This window comes from Erythrolamprus reginae, chromosome 2 (genome assembly GCF_031021105.1).
Source record: "Erythrolamprus reginae isolate rEryReg1 chromosome 2, rEryReg1.hap1, whole genome shotgun sequence".
In the NCBI taxonomy this organism is placed as follows: Eukaryota; Metazoa; Chordata; class Lepidosauria; order Squamata; family Dipsadidae; genus Erythrolamprus; species Erythrolamprus reginae.
In genome coordinates this window covers 304,612,962-304,629,902 of record NC_091951.1, presented here as the reverse complement: position 1 = coordinate 304,629,902, position 16,941 = coordinate 304,612,962, and the positions used below count along the sequence as shown (strand labels likewise).

Genomic DNA, 16,941 nt, shown 5'->3' with positions numbered 1-16,941 from the left:
ACTCTCCCCTGCCTGTTCGATTGTCAGTTTGGCCTTGTTCAGCAAGACCTTGAACAGAGAGGACTTGAAAAGTCCAGCAAAGACAGGTTGTTCGGGAGGCTGGTCATCCCCCGACAGGTCATCCTCCCGGTCGCTGAAATCCTCTCTGGGAGAGTAGTCCTCCTCCAATGCCTCGGAGACTGAATGTGGGGCTGGAGCCGTCCAGGGATCCCTCAGCCTGCGCGGTGGGTGTCCCACCGATGCCAGAAACTGCTGTGCCCCGGTATCCACCCCTTGGGAAAACGCATTCGCGATCAGCTCCTGAAGATTTGGGGGCATGTTTTGCCAGACATCCTGCGAGCTGCGCAATCCAGCTGCCGTTGGCGTGAAAGTGGAAGACTGCGCATGGCCATACGTAGGTGGTACATAGGCCTGAGATGGCAAGGAACCAGGCCACATGTAATGTTGTCTCCCCACGTTGACCATCTCCGGGGGGGTAGGTTGTTGTGGACGTTCAGGTGACCAGTCCCTCTCAGAGGCCGAGCCTGCAACCCCTGTGATCAGCATGGGGGAGGCTGGCTCAACTGGGGGTCCCACTGGCCTAGATGACAGCGAGGCCTGCCTTTGGGAGGCCTCCAGCTGCTTCTCAAGGGCCTTAATTCTCTTCTCAGCCTCCCTGAGAGATGAGCCTTGGGAGGTCTTTGCCCTCTGAGTCTTTTCTTTCGGGGTACTGGGCCTAGGAATGGCACTGGCCTCTTCCCCAACACGGGCAGGAGTTTCAGCCATAACTGATGCAAATCAACACTCACGATCAGCTACCAAAACGGGTGCAGGAACAAGCAATAATTCTCCACACAATTCACCAGGGAAAAAGTGCTTTAGAGAAATGACCGTTTGTAGCCTAGGCTATTGCGGCGGCGCGGCACTAGGCAAAATAAGGCTGCAGGCAGAACGAACCCCCACCGAGAGGTGAGGAGCCTGCCTGCCTATTGGCTCCAATTCCGGCCTCTCGCGTTGTCCTGGCAACCCATAAGGCATCTCGTTAGCAGCCCCTGGCCCTGACATGAAGGGCGATCTCGCTGCCCAATAAGGAAGGTTGGCGGGAACTCCTCCCCCTTCCTGGCCTGCCGCCAAATCCGGCCGAAAAAAAGGCCTGCCAACCGCTCCCAAGACAGCGGTTTTATTGCGGAGGCACTAAGAGCGGGCGGGAACTCCTCCTCCGCTCCGCCGATCGCCCCCACCACCAAAATGGCGCCCGTCGCTGCCGGCTGTCATCTGAGGTAAACGCTCCGTTCCGAGCTCGGCAGCGACGGGAAGTGAGGGGAGGCAGAGGGGCTCTCCGTGGGGGGGATCTTCTAAGGCTTCGAGCGTTTCCTCTTCTTGCGGCATATTCGTCATGGAGGGCAGGCCCCCCATGGCGTCAGCCGACCGCCAGATCCACCGGGCGCTGCCGCGGAGGCCAGCAACCCGGGCGCTCCTCTCAGGCACCCTGTGAGGGGCCTCCGCTCAGAGGAGCTGCAGCCCAGTGGGTTAACCCCGCGGAGGGTATTAACCCACGCTGCTCCAGAAAACGAAGCCTCCCCCAGTGCCTGAAAGGTAAACAAGAAAGAGAGAAAATTAATACAGTAAAAACTACTTTAATATCTAATAAACAACCAAATGTAAATACCCCTGTTAAAAAGAATTTAACAGGAGAGGAAAACTCTAAGTCCCATTCTGTGACTGAGTTTTTTTAGACTGGAGGGCTAAGAGGGGCGGTGCCTGACTAATATCTAAATATTTAAATTAAACTCAGTCCCAGCCAATCAGGCTGAGAATAACCCATCCTGGACTCTCCTTGCAAGTGCATTGGAGAAGACCCAGGGAAGGTTCCTTCGGCCGCCCAGCAGCTGATCTGCTCGGTAGCGCAGCAGCAGCAGCGAGGAGCCGAATCGGGTTTCCCCTTTGCGTGGGCGGCGGGGAACACAAACTCCACCATCTACGCATGCGCGGCCATAGAAAAAAAGGGCGCGCATGCGCAGATGGTGTTTTTACTTCCGCAACCCTACATTGCGAAAAATCGATTATCGCGAGGGGTCTTGGAACGGAACCCTCGCGTTAATAGAGGGATCACTGTAGTAAGAAAGAACCAAAGAAAAGAGAAAGGAAGATTGGCTCCTCATTTCTTAGAGGTTTCAATTTATTATACGAACAGACATCTTCCTAAATTAGATCATGAATTTCATGAAACACTAATTCTTCAATTTTAAAATGGTCCTTTCATGGGCCTAATAATGCATTTAATTTATTACAAATCATACATAGATAGCCCTGCTTAATTATCCTAAATCAATGTGCCAACTCTGCCTCTAAGTCATGCGGTCATTAAGTGGGAAATAAGGGGGTTGTGACTATGCATTCCTGCTCAAGAGAGATAAGCCTTCACACCTTCAACTTTTGTTTGTCTCTTAACTGCTCCAATACTCGCAATGTGCAAACCCATGCTTACTGTCCAAACACATTGAAAGCAACCTAATTGCACCAGCAGCTGGGAATTAGAAGCTACAAGTGTGCTTCTCAAACAGCTTACAGTACTCTCTTGAAATCCCCTCCATAAACTCTCTACTCTGTAGAAGGGGGAGGGGATAGGGGAAAAAGCAAATGAATTCTGACCACAATCTTTCCTTTGCCAGACTCCTTTCCCCTCCATGCACAAAGCTAAGATATTGGAGGAAGATTGCGAAAGAGCAAACCTTTGCTCTTGTGCACATCAAAAGCAATATGATTGCATTGATGGGATCTGTGGGTGTACTACACAAACAGCTTACAGCACTTCCGTGAAATATCTTCCTCTCCAACCTCTCTGTTCTGGGAGGATGGGAAAGGGAAAAAAAGCAAGCAATTTCTGTAAGCAATCTCTCCTTTCTCTGCTGCCAGTACGATTGCATTGCTTTCTATGTCAGGAAGAGCAAACAGCTTGCTCTCTTAAAATCCCTTTCCAATCTACATGCTCTAGGAAGGAGGGTGATTTTTTTTTTGGGGGGGGGGGGGAGGTGAGAAACAAACAAACAAACATGCCAGGCATAATAATCAACACATATTGATTATAAAGCAATCATATGACTGAGAGAAGTCATCTTGGATATGGTCAGAAATTGGCCATAAAGTAATTTTTCAGCACCATTGTAACTTGAATGGTCACTGAATGAGTAGCTGGAAAGCAGGATACTAAAACACACATTATTACATTTAATAAAAAATAATAATATCTATCTATCCATCCATCCATCCACCCACTATTAGATGCTCTTTTTAATCAGCCTAGGTTCTATTGCAATTAAGTAAATCCTTATATAGATAATTAAATACTTAAACTTTGTCTATCTAAGAGTTCTAAATTTTTTGATGAAATAAGATTCAGATTTATTTAACCTTAGATTATAAATAAATGTTAAAATAAGCACATTTTAGATGACATGCAGTTTACTAACTGAAATCCTAACTTGATATTTAAATACTTCAGTAGAAATTTTGATTTAATCAGTTGAATATATTTCTCATAGAGAGCTTTGAAAAGATGTTATTTATTTTGTTACCACTATAAATTTAACATAAAAATATCTAGTATCTTGGTATTTGAGTTCATAATGACAGAAAGAGGTTGTCTGGTTATCATAAAGGCTAGTGAATAAAACTCTTTATGCTGAACTCAAATGTTTTGCAACTATACAGCTATGTGGGGCATCTTGTGTTTTTCCAGTGGCATAATGTGAAAGTCATATTTGATCTCCCAGTCATGAACAAAACATCAGGAGTCAGATAAGCCCTTGCTCTATGGCTAGAGGTAGAATCTATGACATCGCTTTATCAATTCTACCACCATCCCTAATACATCCTGGATGGGGATGTTATGATTTTCAGTCTGACTTCTGAAGAATCAGAAGGTTTTTCCCACTGTTCTAAGGGAACATAATTTCTGGTGTGTGGACTAAGGTGTGTAAATCAAGCAATCTATTTGACATGTAGTATTGAGATACAATGCATGAATAGGGACTTCAAAATATGCTATACTGTACCGGGATTCTGCAACCTGCAGTTCTTTGGGCCCTTTGCTGTAGCTCCCTATCGGGTGATCCTATCACTGATTGCCCCCCCCCCGTTGCCCCACCCGTCACCTTCCCCATCACTCCTTGCCTAGCTTGAGAAGGTAAAGGCAATGGCAGGGGATGGAGAAGCAACTGAGGCTGATTCTCCGGAGCTTCATTGTGGCTGGAGCTTCTTCCAGCTCTTGTTGGTGCTGGGCGTGCCGCGGTGGCTTGGGGAGACATGCATCCTGCTCTCCTGCCCTGAGACACTTGCCAGCTGCAATTGACGCTGGTCTCACTATCGCAAGGGATGGCGGGGTGGGAATGGGATCTGGGTGGAGGGGATGAGAGAAAGGAGGATGGCCCGCAGCGTCCAGCTATGGCTTTCAAATATGCACAGGGAACTTTCACCGCCTGGAGGATGCTTCTGACAAAAGGGAATCGCGCTATCACACACACCTTTGCAAAAACCATCACTGTTCTAGCCTTTACATTTTACTGACACAGTCCCTATAGTTTCTGATAAACTATATTTAGTTTTATATTTGGTTATGTTCCCCTATTACCTTTTTTGTTTGTTTCTCAGCATTTTAGTAAACTGGAATTCCATACTGCTTTTTTCATACATCCACCATTTTTATTTGATACCGTTTGTTCAGGCACCTTCAGAATCTTCTTTCAAATAATTTTATATCCTCATCTTACCTTGTATTGCTGTAGTATTTTGCATCCTTGGCTCTGGATTCATTACAATCTGCTCTTTTGAAATCCAATGCAAAGTCTAATTCTTGTCTATTTCCCCTCCCCTTGATATCATGAATTCAAGGACAATACAGTCATCCCCTTCCAGCATTCCAGTAACCTTATTAAACATTCTTAACAAGATTTCCAGGTTCCAAATTATTCATTCTGTGCAAGCATGTGCTTTTTGGTCGAACCACAACACCTCTTCCTGGACATGTTTTTTTAAAAAATAAATGTCATCTGTGTGATTTCACCAAGTTTCTGTGATGCTTATTATATTATATATTCTCTATATTTGTCATACATTGTGTTCATTGCTGTAGAAACATCTGAAATGGTGGTGATACCCCTACTGGCTTTATTGCTATAGTTTCCCATCAACGATGCCTCTCTGCCTCTCTGCTTCTCCTTTTGTTTCTTGCATTGTTAGCCCTGGTCCTTGGAAGTGTATTCAGTTCTTGACTTTTGTTAAAGGTCTTTTATTCTGGTTTGATATGCCCCTGATGAAATTAGTGAGGTGCCAAAAATACCCACCAGTCTTTGTAGCTTCCCTTTTGCCAGAATGCCTTTGTCTGGCCGTATAGCCTATGATCAAAAAACATAAACCTTTCTCAGGAGCGCCACCTTGGCAGACCATCCTATTCACTTCCAGGATTCTGAAGCCTTAGTTCCTTTCAGCAGGGAATTATCCATCATCAGGTAATTACCAACCATCATGAAATGTCTGCTCTTCCACCAATTAGTTCTTGTGTTTCTTTGAATCATGGAGATCTGTGAGTCTTTCACTGAGTTCTGTGAAGTTATGGTTGGCAAAGGTTGCCCAGATAGCTGTGGGCTATCTACTAGGGGGAGACAGTACAATAGCAATTATTGAGCTCCATCAACACTATGTATCTCATAATACTCTTTCTTTTCTGGATCACATGCTTTCAATTCTTTTCTCCTTTGCATTCCCTGGGATTCACTTCCCTTTTCTGTCTCTCTAAAGAATTCTGCCTGTTCTATCCAGGACTTCTCACTTTCCCTGGTGTGTTGTAACGTCGAAACTCTGTACAAAGCCTTGCACTTGTAGCATTTTGTATTCTTTCAGGCAGAAGGATAAGTATTGTGCATATCTCATAAGATCATCACACCACTTTCTCTGTTATTATGTTGTTTAGAATCTCTCATTCTCAATCTCTCCACAAAATGTCTCACCTCATTTGCTTGCTTTAATCATAAGGTTCCCAGAAGCTACTTCTCTGGAAAGATGTCATACGACAAGTGATCAAGAAGCTTAGATTATCAAGTATTATTGGAATAATCTTTTTGAAATGTTGCATTTAATTATCCTTAATGTTTATTAATTTTTAAAGGGGGATTGAGACTATAAAAGTCTTGGAAAAACAATACATTCTTTAGCTTTGTTTCTTGCCTCCTATATTCTCACAATAATCAGGTCTTTATTGAAAGATAATATTTTGTGCTAATGCTCATGGTATTCTATAGATATTGTCTCTAAATATGGAGGCACTATATAACAACCATTGCTAAACGGTCATTCCATCTATCTGAACAGATTAAAGAAACAGAGTTAAATTTTGCACATTCTCATTTACTAAGAAACTATCATATAAAGGTAATACAAAATGCACGTTTATTTTGCCATGCTCGTTTTTTGCTGCCATTGGGCAGATTGTGGGGAAAAAACACTGGGTAACCTGGGAGAACAAAAGCAGGAACGGTCTTTGTTTGTGGAGGGAGGAAAATCCTAGTAAATTAGCGCTTATAAATTAGATTAGATTTATTAGATTTGTATGCTGCCCCTCTCCGGAGACTCAGAGTGGCTCACCAGAGCAAAACACAATGATTAAAAAACAGTTAAAACCCTTAATATAAAAAAGGAGTTTGTGAAAGGCAAGGAGGATGGGGGCAGTCCTGATCTTCGGGGGGAGTTGATTCCAGAGGGTCGGAACCGCCACAGAGAAGGCTCTTCCCCTGGGTCCCACCAGATGACATTGTTTTGTCGACGGGACCCAGAAAAAGCCGAGTCTGTGGGACCTAATCGGTTGCTGGGATTCGTGCAGCAGAAGGCGGTCCCGGAAATATTCTGGTCTGATGCCATGAAGGGCTTTATAGGTCATAACCAACATTTTGAATTGTGACCGGAAACCGATTGGCAACCAATGCAGACTGGGGAGTGTTGGTGTGACATGGGCATATCTGGGAAAGCCCATGATTGCTCTCGCAGCTGCATTTTGCACAATCTGAAGTTTCTGAACACTCTTCAAAGGTAGCCCCATGTAAAGAGCATTACAGTAGTCGAACCTCAAGGTGATGAGGGCATGAGTGACTGTGAGCAGTGACTCCTGGTCCAGCTAGGGCCGAAACTGGTGCACCAGGCGAACCTGGGCAAACACTCCCTCACCACAGCTGAAAGATGGTTCTCTAATGTTAGCTGTCAATCGAGGAGGATGCCTAAGTTGTGGACCCTCTCTGAGGGGGGTCAGTAATTCCCCCCCCCCCAGGGTAATGGATGGACAAATGGAATTGTCCTTGGGAAGCAAAACCCACAGCCACTCTGTCATATCTATATCTATATCTATATCTATATCTATATCTATCTATCGATCTATACTTGCAGTCATCTATTTGCATGTGGGTGGACCTGCCTTGAGACAGATAGAGGAGGGGTTCCTAAAACCATTGGAAATATGTGTTTTCCTATGGTCTTAGGCGACCCCAGTGAAAGAGTTGTTCGACTCTCAAAGTGGTCGCAACCCCCATGTTGAAAACCGCTGATATAGGTTAATCTTTGCAGTAATTAACACATGAGATAACCAAGGGATGAATGGTCATAAAAAGGGTCCAGCAATATTTGTAATTGATGCACCAGGTGAATCTATGCAAAAAGCCCCCTGGCTGCTTCTTGATCTTTAAATCACAGTCTTGTTAGTGTAGAGCTTAATTCTGTCCATCTAAACCTTTATACCTTCAGTCACTGAAATAAGACCTTGAAAAAAATGTTCCACTCCCAAGATTTTTTGTTAACAAATACATATATGGAAAATACTTACGGTATCATGTCGCTGATCCTTTCCTGATATGACCAAGAGGTAATTCCACACCAACATCAGCAACAAGACCAGTGGAATCATGTACAGCTCAAAATTCCATGTTACAATAAGGAAAAGCTAGAACCAAGAAAAAGATTATTTACCTTCAGTTATCCTGTAATAAAATAATGGAATGCATATGAGGGAACCTTTTTCTGCTATTCATATTGTGCATATTCCTGTTTCAGCAGATTGGAAAATTTTGAGGATATGGGGAAATACAGGCATGGGAGAAGAATTATATATCCATTTATAATAGTGTTACAATCAGTTTTGTTCACAGAAATAAAGTGCAGGTAGTCCTTGAGTTACGAATTTAATAGAGCCTGCCCATTCCATTGGTAATTCAAAAATTTGTAGGAATCTCGTACATTGAACAATATCACTCCCTGCTTTCACCCATGCATTCGCTAATTTAATGTGTGGGCGAATGCATGGTTTGTTAAGTAAACATAAGATAGGCCATGGGGGGGGGGCTCATGAGGAAACAGGCCATCTACTTCAGACCACCCAAAGCCTACCGCGACCTGGAGATACCTCCCTCCCCTGGGGACCCCACAATTCCTTCCCCCCCTATCCTGCTGTACTGGGTGATTTACCTCATGAAGATCTCTCTCCTCTCCTGTTTCTTTGCCTGCCCCCTCCTTTTTTGTCAGCAAAGGGCCTGATGAGGCCTATAGTGCTGAGGCCTCTTGGACTGCATTCTATGTGCTGGAGGCCTCATCAATCTGATCTGGGGCAAGAAAGCAGCCCCGAAAAGCTGTGTGCAGCCTTTCGGGGCTACTTTTTCATCAGCAAAGCGCTTGAAGACTGAATCCCTGTAGGCTTTTGCAGCCCTATGCAAAAACCTTTGCCTGTAGGAACAGGGCCTTGGCGGATGTGCCCGCTCCTCCCAAGCTATGCTGGTGCCAACAAAGGCTTTTTTGAGAAGGGCTGCTGAAGCCCATAGGAATGAAATCTCTCTGTAGGCTTTGCCAAGGAAACAACAAACAGAAGAAAGGGCTGATGCACCGAAACCTTTCCTCTGTTGCAAATATCCAGGCCTCAATTTGCAGACAATGGAGGCCTAAAGTGCGAGATTACTCAAGATCTCACACTACTGATCTCACATGATCTCGCAGTATGTTAGGCCGCTGTTCTCTACAAATGAAGGCAAAGAAACAGAGGAGAATCTTTGCAAGGTAAGTGAGTCTCCACAAGCAAAGTTCCTGCAAAGACCTGGCTGTGGGAAGGGTGGATAGGCGGAGTAAATGTTGCAGAGCCTTTGCAGTCGTTCATAAGGATGAACAATTACGGTACCTTAGTGCAATATTCATAATTTCTGGATTTGTTCGTAAATACTAAGAGGAGCTTATCGTGTAACTTTGAATGTTTGCTAAGGTAATGTACAAAACATGGAAAAAACAGGTTGTACTTCAAATCTCAAATCAGACTTATTCTTAATCAGTCAGCTAAATATGGCACAGTAAAATTTCAATTTAACAGAATATTCAGAGAAAAGGGTGTCTCTTAAATCTGAACATCTGTTAAAATTTATGTCATTTGTGTCAAAGTTCTTATTATTATGCAATTGACTTAAATGGCATCATTTGCAAAGAAGTCACAATTTAAAGGGCACATATAGGTATGAAGGCTACATAAAACACTTGTCCATTGTATCTGAGGTTTGTTAGATCAAGATCCATTAAATCAAGGCTTAAGAGTCATATGGGTTAATATGATAAATAAAAGTAATCATAATTCTGTTTCTACAGAATGCCAAGCAATTAATTCAAGGCAAAGAAACTAATACAATTTATCATTTTTGTCTCTTATACAAGAAATGAAATAAGTATTTAACTATTAACTATCTACTACCACAAATAATGTAACATTTTCATCTCTTTGCACTTAACCCAGAAACTGAAGAAATAAAAGTTCTGGTGTTCCTTCTCTATAGCTGTTACTCTTTGGAGGAAAAAGTTCCAAAGATTTAACTATCCATATAAAAAAAATAGTACTGTCAATATGAATGCTAGTAACTTATCAATACTTTTTCTAAGAGGTCCCTAATCAAAAAATATTCCAAGTGAACACTTTTATTTAGAAATATACTTTGGCAATGTATTTTATGATATTATCGACCAAAGGAACTTGGGTCTACTGCTGGGATTGGAAGGGAAGTACAGTGATCCCCCGCTCGTTGCGAGGGTTCCGTTCCAGGACCCCCCGCAACGAGCGGGTTTTCGCGAAGTAGCGCTGCGGAAGTAAAAACACCATCTGCGCATGTGCAGATGGTGTTTTTACTTCTGCAGCGCTAGCGAGGAGTCGAAGATTGGGGGCGGCGCGTCAAACTTCCGCGTTTGTCTTCGGGACTCATTGGAAAGTCGCGCGGGTGTTTTAAAACGTCCCCGCCGACATGGGGGGCTCGCTAGCACCCCCCTGAACCCCCAACCCGGGTTTGGGGGTGTGCTAGCGAGCCCCCCATGTCAGCGGGCACGTTTTAAAACACCCGCGCCACTTTCCAATGAGTCCCGAAGACAAACGCGGAAGTTTGACGTTTGTCTTCGGGACTCATTGGAAAGTCGCGTGGGTGTTTTAAAACGTCCCCGCCGACATGGGGGGCTCGCTAGCACACCCCCGAACCCCCAACCCGGGTTTGGGGGTGTGCTAGCGAGCCCCCCATGTCGGCGGGGACGTTTTAAAACACCCACGCACCTTCCCAACTGAGCCCTCAAGCCAAGCACCAAAGGCAAACTTCTGTGGGCGGGAGAAGGGCGCGCGAGCCGCGGGCGCGCGGGCAGGCAGGCTGCGGCCCGAGCGAATGGTGTGGGCGGGAGAAGGGCGCGCGAGCCGCGGGCGCGCGGGCAGGCAGGCTGTGGACAAGCCGTTCGCTCGGGCCGCTTCCCAGCTGAGTACTCAGCTGGGAAGCGGCCCGAGCGAAGCGGCAGCAGCGAGGAGTTTGCGTGGGCGGTGGTGGGGAAACTCCTCGCTGATGCCGGCCAAGAGGGGGAAGACCTAGGGAAGCCGCCCAGCAGCTGATCTGCCCGGCGCCATATACGCATGCGTGCCCATAGAAAAAAAGGGCACGCATGCGCAGATGGTGTTCTGACTTCCGGGTTCAAAAATCGCAAATTACCCTGTTCGCAATGGTCGGGGACGCAATAACCGGGGGATCACTGTATAGTGGAATCTTAAGAATTGAACTATACTTTCAAATTCTAGTTTTTATATTTTATGTGTTCGTTTTACATTATTATAGGAAAGAATAATTAGAATATCTGAATTTATTTTGATAACCCCCAATTAAGTTTGAAAGTTTCAAAGAAGTTTGAATATTTCTTCAAACACTCCTTCAAAACAACAGGCAAGAATACTTCCTCCTTCCTCAATAGGAAAGGACAGCTTTTAAGGTGATGTCTGCCAGTGCATGGTTTCTGACACGTGCACCATCTAACAAATGTTTTGTCCTGGAGGTCTACTTTTATTCAGCATCTGATTTCTGGAGATTTGATCAATCTTTAAAAATCTCAAAGTATAATCAGTTATTGATATTGTTTGAAGATTATTTTGCCAGATCAGCAGCACAAAGAGAAAAAGCAATACTATGACTGGTTAAAGATTAGGCATTTTTATGAAAGTGGCCTTCAAGTTTTTAATTTAAACTTTATATTTAATTTATGAACATTTTAACCATTACATAAGCAGAAATACGAAAGAATATTGTTACCTTACATTTTATTTTCTGAGAAATTGCCACTGAGTATATGTGATATCTATTTTCTAAAAAAGCAATGAAAATATGAAGGCAAAATGTAGAAATCTAGGCTAGTATAGCGCACTATTTAAATTCTTAAAAGTGAGAAATGTATTATCGAGCAATTTTACGCACACTTGTGCAAACGAAAAGCCAGTATGATTGTAATGGAGATAGATTCAATTTAAAGTGATCAATAGGACTGTGCTTTTGAAGGACAATTTAAGCTTTCAATCTCAAATAAAGGATCTTTTCACCTATGCTTTCTTGTGTCTTATATACATAAACTCATTTCTAATCTCAGCATCCTTGAAAGCATGAAATAAGATACCCCAAAATATGTATTTTAAATGACAGCTTATGTGATCCCATTAATACTTTAACGTAAATTCCTCCTTATGTAAAAATAACGATGCTTCAAGCATAAGCCAAGTATTATGTGAATCTACAGAATTCCTTCCATGCTCCATAAATATGTTTACATCAATGAATTAAAAATACATTTCACCTGATCACATAAAGTTTGGAAGTAACACAATAGGTTCAAGATAAGGTAACAGAGAGTATTCAAATTCTTTGAAAGATAGTCAAAGACAGTATTACAAATGCAGTATTCAATTAAATGGGGGAGAGGAACCTATAAGGAATCAATAATTGCGTTAAGATTAACTGAAAGTATTCCTTGTGACAAATTTACATTAGAGAAGAGAGCTAAAAATTAACGTAACACTAGATGGTAAGTGGGGGGGAAAGACAAAGATTTTGAAAATGCAAAAGCTTGCAGCTGTTTTATAAAATATACTATATTCGTGGTAATGTTGAGCATTTCTTTTCTTGGCAAGGTTTTTCAAAAGTGGTTTGCCACTGCCTCCTTCCTAGAACTGAAAGAGAATAATTGGCCCAGGGTAACCCAGATAATTTTGTGCCAAAGGCAGACTAGAACTTTTGATTTCCCAGTTTCTTCTAGCCTGATGCCTGAATGAATGAATGAAATTAATTAATAAAATACACGTACATTAAATTGGCTCTCATTCCTTTATTATTTGGTGGGCAATCACACAATGTCATATGACTTGCAATCCCCAACTAAATTGGCTCTCATTCCTTTATTATTTGGTGGGCAATCACATTATTTCATATGACTTGCAATCCCCAAAATTAATTCCTCTTCTATTTTGAAGAGCCAGGTGTTTATGGACACATTGTTCTCCTTTGGTTACTGTTATTAGTACACCTAATAAACTTAACTATGACATGACAGTCAATCAGATCTGGCAAAATACTGATATTGCCGAGGGCAAGGAAAGTTACATTGCTCTCATTCATAATGTGTTACAGGAGAGGGAATACATGCCACTTGCGAGGAAACCTGGACTACTCTTCCCTTTTGCTATAATTCTGTGGCAGGTTTATGGCTTGATTTTTGCTGTTACAAAACATTGCAGTGTGATACAGCAAGAAAGTATGAATTGATTCCAGTGATATGAACATCTTGGATCGAGACAAAAAGTCAAATACTTTTGCTTTTGCTTTAATAAAAAACAAACGATGGTGCATTTTTATGTTGAATATATTGTTTCCATTCAGCTCAGCTGACCATTCAACTGATCATTCACATGGTTCAACTATTATAAAATCTGCGTACTCACATTTTCATAATGGTTGGTCTCAGAAAGGATAGTTCTGAAAACATAAAAGTTTACCTTTCCTGGTATATTGCGAGAGACTACTGGGATTCCAACAACACCAAGCACCTTAAAAAATATCCAGCCCTAATGAAAATGCCCTTTATAAATTTTAACCAGCAAAATGCTCAACTGTCATAGTTTGTTTCCACACGCACCCTCTGAATTTATGAGTAACTTTTTATCTAAAACATCAAGTATGATCATTGCAAAAATCTATTGTGTATCAGAATATGAAATTTCAGCTTTATGCTGAGGGAGGCAAGATAGTCAATATTGGTAGGTGCACCACAAAGTTCTGATATCGGCAGATGCCAAGGACTGCTTAAGGGTTGTTCTTGCCCATTTCTGGGAAGCTGGGCTCAGAATCAAGGGAGAGATATGTCAAATTGCAGTCCTGGAAGTCTAATTCCTAGGCTACCAGATCGACGGCTCGGAAATCCACTCCACTGAGAGCAAGGTTAAGGCTATCAAGGAGGCCCCTACATCTAGAAACAAAACAGAGCTCCAAGCTTTTCTGGGTCTCCTGAAATCTTACAGCATTTTCTTGCTGCAGAAAGCAATGGTGATAGAGCCACTCTTCCTGCTTTTTGGCAAGAAGCCCACTTGGCATTGGGGACAGCCTGAAGGTTCTTTATGGCCTAGCTATAATAAGCCATAAAGAGTAAAGAGAAGTAAAGAGACTTCTGTCCTCAGTAGTGATGGCCTGGTCTGGAAGTGATGGCTGGGGGGACTGTTAAAAGGGGAGTTACAACCTTTTGCTCTGCACCAACATTAATGGTCTGTAAATAAGGGGTGTTTTCTATGTGAGGACCTGGCTGTGGCACTGGGAAAACTAAAAAGCAGTATTGGAAGTTTTGCATGAGGGACACCTAGTCTGGATGAAGGTTCTGGCAAGGAGCTACATCAGGTGGCCTAACATCAATAAAGAAATAACCAAGTGTGTAGTTACCTCTGCTGCTTTTCAGGAGCCCAGAGCCTCTTTCCCAGTGGCCCCAGTTAAGGAATGGGAAAATCCAAGGGCACCCTGGGTCAAGATTCACATTGACTTTGCAGGGCCAGTGAAAGGTCAAAATGTTCTAATTGTTATGGACACTTATTCCAAATGGCTAGGAATCATCATAATGCCCTCAACCACAGCACAGGCAGTTATCCGAGTATTGCGGTGCCTATTCAACCCTCATGGGCCACACTTCACCGCCACACAGTTCAAAATATTCCTAGCCAAACAGAGGATTAGATGGTTTAGGTTTAGGTTTATTGGATTTATATGCCGCCCCTCTCCGCAAACTCGGGGCGGCTCACAACAATAATAAAAAACAGTACAGTACACAATACCAAATCCAATGCCCACCCATCCAGTTCCAATTTAAATTAATAATCTCATAAAAAACAGTATATATAAAAAACAGGCACACAGTCAATCAATCAACAAAACAACATGGGCAAGGGGGAGGTGTTTTAGTTCCCCCATGCCTGACGGCAAAGGTGGGTCTTAAGGAGTTTACGAAAGGCAGGGAGGGTGGGGGCAATCCTAATCTCAGAGGGGAGCTGGTTCCAGAGGGTCGGGGCCCCCACAGAGAAGGCTCTTCCCCTGGGTCCCGCCAGACGACATTGTTTAGTCGACGGGACCCGGAGAAGGCCAACTCGGTCGCTGGGATTCGTGCGGCAGGAGGCGGTCCCGAAGATATTCTGGTCCGGTGCCATGAAGGGCTTTATAGGTCATAACCTATAAAGGTTGTGGCATCGTTTCATCCGGCCAGCAATGGCCTGACCGAAAGAATGGTTCGATCACCAAAGAAGACCTTAGCAAGAATGAGTAAGAATAAGCCCTGTGGATTGGGGCCAGGATTGCCAAATTTCTAATGGTCCAATACATTACACCTAGTACCACCACAAATAGGAGCCCCATAGAGTTACTAATGGGCAGGTGACTTAGATCATAGTTGGGCCACATTCACCCCAATTACATAGCACAAATGCCACCCAACTCAGAGAAAGTTTATGCCCATAATTATACTGAGGGAACAATCTAGATATCCGGCAGAGTGATAGAAGTAACTGGGCCCAAATCTAACAGAGTCGCGATAAGAGATTATTTGCACTCACAGTGCTCATTTTCTAAAAACAAACACTCATTTCTTATGTTGTAGCTTTTGTTTTGCTTATAAAGGCAGAAATATTAGAAATTATTTTTCAATATGTATTATTAATGTTTCATTTCATTTATTTTTCTAGTAATTATTAGTCCCCGAGTCTACTGAGAGGGGCGGCATACAAATCTAATAAATTAAATTAAATTAAATTAGTCTCCCCAGGACAGAAATAAATACCTTGGTATATACATTTAATCTGTCATAAATTTCCTATATTTTTCTGTATATATAATATTATATGGAAAGACATAAGCAAAACCAGAAATGTATGTACTTATATATAAGGAAATCCTATGAAAATCCCTATAGGGAATGTGTGGGTTATTGTTGCAATGTCTGTCATCCATGTAAGAGAAACAGAAATGAGATGGGCATTAAATTTGCATACAGCCTGAAGCACAGAGGTGCCATATGTGAAGAATTGATGGGCATATCTTGCAGGAAAATTCTGTCAGGTTATCTCAGGAAAAAACACCCCCAAGGAGATAATTTAAAGATATCATGAGAATTTGCTTCAGAACATGAAAATAAACTCAAACTCTACAGCAAGGGGAAATGTTAACCAAAACCTTATAGATGCAATACAATCAATATTTTAGTTAATTAACTTTGAGTTTAACATTGTTAGAAACACTTCCACTAAGATTTCAGAGTATTTATAAAAATGTCTAAAACAAGAGGTGTATGTACACACAGAACATATACACATATCAAATAAAACACCCACACCCACGCACACACACACATCAAATACAAGCACACACACACAAATAGGAAAAGAGAAAAATCAAGGTCAAATCATTGTAGTTAATATGTTCTATAGAAAATATGTGATATTAACATACATAAACAAATACAAATAGATGAGCAGCTCATGAGAAATGGTAAAATGTTCCCAAATTGGTGATGCCTGCTTTAAAAAAAAAAAACTTAAATTGCTCCTACAGATACAATCTACCTAATCTAGCTACCATTAGAAGCTTGCTGAGCAATTTTTTTACATTTACTATGGTACATAGATAACTCAGTCATGAAATTATAAACACAGATAATGAACATAACTTTCTCATTACAACTTCCATAGTATTACACGTAGAACCCAACATTCTTGGGAGTAAGGCTTGGTGCTAATTGGCCATTCCCTAGCCTATTTGAGGGATGACAAGGAAGCAATTTGCAGGAAACATTTGTTAGTATTCCTTCATGTCTTGTTTCCAGAAATGTCTGAATGGCTCCTGTTCTCTCTCTTGGCATTTTTCCTGCAAATTTCTTCTGGGTATTTTGCCAACCACCATAAGATCACTGTTATCTACAAGTCTGTTTTCTCAGAATTGAGCTATTTCATGGACTCGTGCTGGCTGTTAATGACGTTGAATTAACAGCCGGTGTTCAGAAAAACTCTATTTGTGTTTGATGACTGCTAAGAAAGCTCATTAGTAGTCCTTAATTAGTAAGCTAAGGTTTGTACAGACTTTGTGTGCT

The 16,941-nt window shown here is 42.4% G+C and overlaps 1 protein-coding gene across 1 annotated transcript in view; it reads right to left on the bottom strand.

Moving 5' to 3' along the window:
• MCTP1 (multiple C2 and transmembrane domain containing 1) overlaps positions 1-16,941 on the bottom strand; it is a 166,562-nt gene that overhangs the window by 41,683 nt on the left and 107,938 nt on the right. The window contains 1 exon segment of the mRNA XM_070743023.1: positions 7,844-7,960. Coding sequence (XP_070599124.1) covers positions 7,844-7,960 — 117 coding nt within the window.